The following is a 5853-nucleotide window of genomic DNA, read 5'->3' as shown; positions in this document are numbered from 1 at the left end:
ATTATTCTGTAGTTAGCATTGAAGTTTGTCTTAAAGTTTGTTTGCAATACATTTCCTATAATTCCAGTGTCAAGTATTCAGAAGATTGTTTTTCACACTTGTACCTCACTTAGTATGAAGATCATTAGATTTGCTGAATAGGAAATTAATCTGTTATTCCTATTTCGATTGGTTTTAATAGCAAGCTTATAAAATAACCAATAAATTGAAAGGTTGGAATAAATTCCTTTGTGCAAAGTTGGATCTATAGTATTGAGGGTTCTGTTTTCTTTTCTTTTCTCCCTTTCCTCTTTCTGTTGTAAAGGGGGTCACGTAAGGACGTCTGTGGAAGGGCTCCGTGCGCCATCTACTGACAGAATCTAAATTTCCAGTGTCTCGAGATTGGGAATTACCGTACATTTGATTTTTAAAGCATTCTATGAGAAAGGACGGGTATTGGGAAAAGGCTCTTTCTGACTGTATGGCTTATTTGTGATTGCTGGAATAAATCTGAATTCAGTAAACACATAACTCAAAAAGGAGACACCAGTCCCTGGCGCGAGTACAAGTTTTGGAGAGAATCCCAAGAAGTCCGGCAGCTGGCATTGGAAGAAGTTAGCCTAACCCTGAAATCAACTCAAACAGTCCTAAGTTACAGTCACTGCCAATGGCTACCGCTTGATAGGAAATGGCTTTACTAATGACACACTCAAATAACGTTCAGTTTATAATCTTACTCCAAAGGACTTCTCTCCAGTTTGATTATTTTATCAAAAGTTTAGTAATGTACAGCAAATAGGTTCACCGTTCGGGTAGATACTACACACATACAGCGTGTCTATGTGTATATAAACATGGTCCTTATGCACACACGGAGACACAGCTACACGTATACCTACAAGATGATATGCATTATGTACAAGTGTGTCAGTTGAGGAATCTACACCCTGGGGCTTGGATTAAAATGTTTCTCCCCTCAGTGGTTTGTTTCATTCTATGTTAAATCCTGTAGAAGGGTGGGAAGAATTGGGGTCCTCAACCTAAAGAAGTTTCTTGGATGTAAATGAGGGAGAACAGAGCATCAGTTTTAGGGGATTAAACTACTTGAGTTGGAAGCTTGCTGGCTTGGAAATTAAATTGGCTCGAAGTGGTCCGACCTGATTCCCATTATGTTTTTATGAGCAGCTGGGAGACCTGAAAATTAGCAGCGAGGACCCCAGACGCCCCAGGTAACCTCCTTCCCGCTGTTCTGCTCTCCTCAATGCTAGGGCCGAGACAATTTGCTTTCGTGGTTTTTAACAAAGAAAAGGGAAAAGAGGAATGCAAGATAGTTAAATCAGAAAGAGGACGAAAGGTAAGTAAAGAGGGAAGGCAGGGAGAAGAGAAGCAAAGGAAAAGTTCAGAAAGAAGTTGGGAGGCGAGGGAAAAAGGGGGGTGAAGAAAAGAAAGACAGCAAAAGAAGCAACGAGGGCTAGGAGGATGCGAGGATCTTTATGTAACGAACCAAAGTCACACCCATCTTTCACTTTCAAATCAATCGTCTAGATCTTATCTGTTTCCTTTTTGAAGGTTGCGTCTCTAAAGGAAGCTCGTCCATACTCCCCGCGCCCCACGCGTGGCCGCGCTATTCTATCCCCGGCCACTGAGACTAAATACAAGCCGAGTGGGAACATTTGCAGGAGTGCGACTCCGGGAACGCTCCTGCGACTAGTTGTCACCCGGGAGCCTAACCGGATTAATACCCAGAGATGGATTACGTTGGCTGTCACCAATACGTCTAAAGATTATAATCCAATTTATGCACATTACAGTCAGTATTAACTTGATCTGCTATTTTAAGACTCCCAGTTGCCCCGCGCGTCCTCAGAGGACAATCCTCCACGTTCTGATGCAACCCAGCAGGCTGGCAGCAGGGCAAGCCTCCCGAAGAAAACAGCTCTAGGCCTGGTCCCCGAGGGTCTGCACGCGGCGCTCCCAGGTGTCTCGCCTTCACCTGGGCACCTCTTTGTGAGGCTTCCCAGCCGGGGATTACCACCGCGGGAGGCGTTCCCTTGGAAAGAAATAGCTTTTTTGTTTCTCTCTTGTTCATTTCGTTTTTAAAGTTTCGGTGGCGGTGGCAGAAGGACGGGGAGTGAGGGTGGTGGGCGGGCGCTTGAGGGGATGGGACTGTTGCGGGTTGTAACAGTCTCGGCGATTGCTATTTTGAAGCTTGTTTCTGCAGGGTGGCATTTCTCTAGCTTTCTTTAAATAAGTTTGTTTGGGTGTGAGTTCTTGCCTTTTCAGCACAAAACCACACAAATACGTGGTGGAAAGTAAAAGAAAGCGCGCTCTCCCTCCCCGTGCGAGCTAACTAACGCCGAAGACCTGATTTAGCAGCCCTTCTCCTGCTGCTGGGGACTCTAGGCAGTGGCTGCATTCCGGCAGTTTTAATCCGTTTTTTATTGTAGGGCGAACGGAGTTTACACAGGGGCCGGGACGGCTCCGCAGCCGGCCGCTGTCCCCACTCCAGCAGCCCTTCCCTCCCACCCCCCCAGCAGGAACCTGTTACTTTAAGCGAGGAGTTCCAGTGTGGCGCTGCGGGCCGCCGGGGTTTCGGAAGGCGGCCGGTGATTGGCTCTTTCGAGCTCCCCCTGGCTCGCTCGCTCGGCCTCCCCGCGCGCTCCGCCCCGCCCGCGCGCCCTCCCTCCGCCCCGTGAGGCTCGGAGCCCGGGTGTCAGGCGCCTCGGCGCATGCTCCGGAATCATCCTCTGGCCCTGGAGCTGCTGCTGCCGCTGCTGCTTTTGCTTTTGGGGCTGAGTTTAATAAGCAAGCGAGCGAGCGAGCAAGCGAGCAAGCGAGCGCGGGGGGAAAAAGGCAGAGAATGTCCGCCATCTACCCTCCGCTTCTGGGCGCGCTCTCATTCATAGCAGCCTCTTCATGAATTACAGCTGAGGGGGGGTGGGGAGGGGGGGTACCACACAACACCCCGGCAAACCTCCGGGCCCCCAGGCATGGCTAGCTCGGTAAGTACTTGCAAAAAAAAAATAATAAAAGACCTCCCCCCCTTTCCTCCCTCGCCCTGCGCCGTCGCCGCAGCCCAGACAGCGCCAGCGCTCCGCGGTTCCAATTAGAGAAAGGTTGGTACGGCTCGCAGGGAGCTGCTGCCTCTCCCTCAGCCTCCGCTCCCCTCCTTCCCCACCCCCCCGGCGCGCGCGCACACACACAGACCCACACACACACTCACACTCGCCCCTCCACCCCCCGCGCCTCCCTCCCTGCTCGCCTCTTTGCAATCACAAGAAGCGCACTCGCACACTCCCTCTCGCTCACACGCGCGCACTCACACACACTCACACACGGTGGAAGGAGGCGAATAATAACTCAGCCATATTTCAGCCGCCGCCGCCGCCGGGAGCTGCGGGCACAGTCCGGGGACGCGGCGAGCAGCCCTGTTTTAAGACTGAAAGAATAAAGAACCGAGATAGAATATTGCCTTTTTGGCAGGAATTAGTGTGTAGCTATCTAAAAGTGATCTTTATTTTGGATAGATGCTTAATGATGAAGAGAAGTTCGAGTCAGGAATTACAGACTTTTATTCAATTGCTGGTGTAAAAATTCCTTGCGATCTTGGGCAAGTTGAAGATAAAATATAAATCAGCTATTCTCAAAGTTATTGGGCTTAAGACCCCTTTACACTCTTACAAATTGAATACCCCAAAGAGCTTTTCTATGTAAGTTATACCTATTAATTTTACTGTATTAAAACTGAGACATTTTAATTTGTTTAAAGTTAATAATGAGCCCATTACATGTTAACATATAAATGCCATTTCAATGAAAAATGAATACTTTCTAAATAAAAAAAAAAATTAGTGAGAAAAGTGGCATTGTTTACTTTTTTTCTTTTCTTTTCTTTCTTTCTTTTTTTTTTTTTTTGCAAATCTCTTTAATGTCTGGTTTAATAGAAGACATCTGGGTCCTCTTATCTGCTTCTGTATTCAGTCTGTTGTGTTATCACACATCATGTAGTCTCTGGAAAACTCCACTGTATACTCATGAGAGAATGAGAAGGAAAAAGGCAAATAACATCATAGGTATATTACGAAAATAGTTTTACCTTTGATGATCGCCTTTACACTCTGAGAACCCCCAGACTACAACCTGGGGACTGCTGATATAACATATTCAGCATATGATGTGGCATGAATAAATTGCCCAATACATGAAACTGACATTTTTTTTTTTAACCATTATTATTGGTGCTAATGAAAACATTCATTTAATGCAAAGAGAAAAGATAGGTCTTTCAAAGTATTTGCCTCGATAAATTCCTGTGTAACAATTTTTTTTTCCCCCCAGAAAAGGATAGTCTAAACTTGGGTTTTACTGGATATATTTTGTAGTTAATATCACTGTGCATTCTACTGGTGTATTATCTATATTATGCAGAGGTCTTTTGTATCTGTTATTTTAGGTGGCCTTCTGTAGAGCTAACTCTGAAGTAGGCAGGGCAGGGGTATCATTTGACTTGATAATTTTGCCTTAAAGATTTTTCTCTAGGTTCTTTGAAACTTCCTTCCAATGGGTCTTCCATGGACCAACCCTGGCTCCTTTTCTCTTTTTTTAGTCATTTATTACAGATGATCCTCTCTACTTAACATAGCTTTTGCTATACTAAGATGTAACTTTTCTTGTGTTTTATCTCTTAGTGGTTTGAATCTTCAAAAGAGATATCATAGAAATTGGGAAATTAGTGGCATAATTGCACAATCGTATAACTTCGTATAATGTATGCTATACGAAGTTATTACGCCACTTTGGCTCTTCGAAGTGTGTTGCGGGGGCTGTGTTCGGCTGGCCTCGCCGATCGCGTGGGGCTTTTCGCTGGGGGGTGCGGGGCGCTTTAAGTTATGGATGCCTCGGCGTGTTTTCCTGCGGGCGTCTGTGTGTGTCTGTGTGTGTGTGGGTGTGTGTGTGTGACGACGTCTCATTTTTGTAGTACACAAACCCCGTGGTAAGAGCACGGGAGTTTGTGCCCATCAGCAGAGGCTGCCTGTAGTTTCCATTCCGCCTGGCACAGCGCTGCACACGCACGCACACACACACGTACACAAAGACTTCCTCGGCGTGTGCCTGTCGCCTCGATACTGTCGGGGAGGGGGCTCATCAGAAGCCCCCAGCCACCTCCCCTCCCACGCCGGGAAACCGCCCCGGCATCGCCTCCTAATTGTCTTCTAATTTGTTTCCGATGTATTTGTTGTCGTGATTGTCGTGGCTTGAGTGTGTTCTGCCTTTTCCCCCCCCGACCCCCTTCCTGACTGGGGGTAACATTCCGTTACAGTCCTGGCGGGTGTGGATGCGGGGCCCAAGGCGCCTGGGGCCGGGCCGGCCGGGCGGGGTGTATTTGGGGGCGTGGGGTGTGCGCGCCCACGCTCGTGGAACGTGGATGCAGAGGGCACCGCCGGTTCCTTTTATGTGCATTTCAAGAAGGAGGAAAAAAAATGTCAGGCGCAATGTTCAGCGCCGAACGATCGCCTTCCTGTCGTTCACCGCTGTCTCTCCTCCCCCTGCCCGCAGTGTGCCGTGCAGGTGAAGCTGGAGCTGGGGCACCGCGCCCAGGTGAGGAAAAAACCCACCGTGGAGGGCTTCACCCACGACTGGATGGTGTTCGTGCGCGGTCCGGAGCACAGTAACATACAGCACTTTGTGGAGAAAGTCGTCTTCCACTTGCACGAAAGCTTTCCTAGGCCAAAAAGAGGTAGGGCTCGAATACAAAAGGGGCTTGATAAAAAATGTCTTTGCTGGGCGAGGAAACAATCGCTTGGGCCGGGCGGGCCCCCTGCCCGCTCCCCGCCCCCCGCGCCGTGCTCGCCGGCGTAGCCTCGGGATCCGGGT

The 5853-nt window shown here is 48.5% G+C and overlaps 1 protein-coding gene across 1 annotated transcript in view; it reads left to right on the top strand.

Moving 5' to 3' along the window:
- The first annotated feature begins 2737 nt into the window (after positions 1–2737).
- The window catches only part of MLLT3 (myeloid/lymphoid or mixed-lineage leukemia (trithorax homolog, Drosophila); translocated to, 3), a 278524-nt gene continuing 275408 nt past the window's right edge, over positions 2738–5853 (top strand). The window contains exons 1-2 of the mRNA XM_008579114.1: positions 2738–2981; positions 5536–5716. Coding sequence (XP_008577336.1) covers positions 2970–2981; positions 5536–5716 — 193 coding nt within the window. The 5' untranslated portion in view covers positions 2738–2969. The remainder of the gene's footprint in view (positions 2982–5535; positions 5717–5853) is intronic.

The sequence above is a fragment of the Galeopterus variegatus genome, unplaced genomic scaffold (genome assembly GCF_000696425.1).
Source record: "Galeopterus variegatus unplaced genomic scaffold, G_variegatus-3.0.2 Scaffold1813, whole genome shotgun sequence".
In the NCBI taxonomy this organism is placed as follows: domain Eukaryota; kingdom Metazoa; phylum Chordata; class Mammalia; order Dermoptera; family Cynocephalidae; genus Galeopterus; species Galeopterus variegatus.
This window is presented reverse-complemented; position numbering and strand designations above follow the sequence as displayed.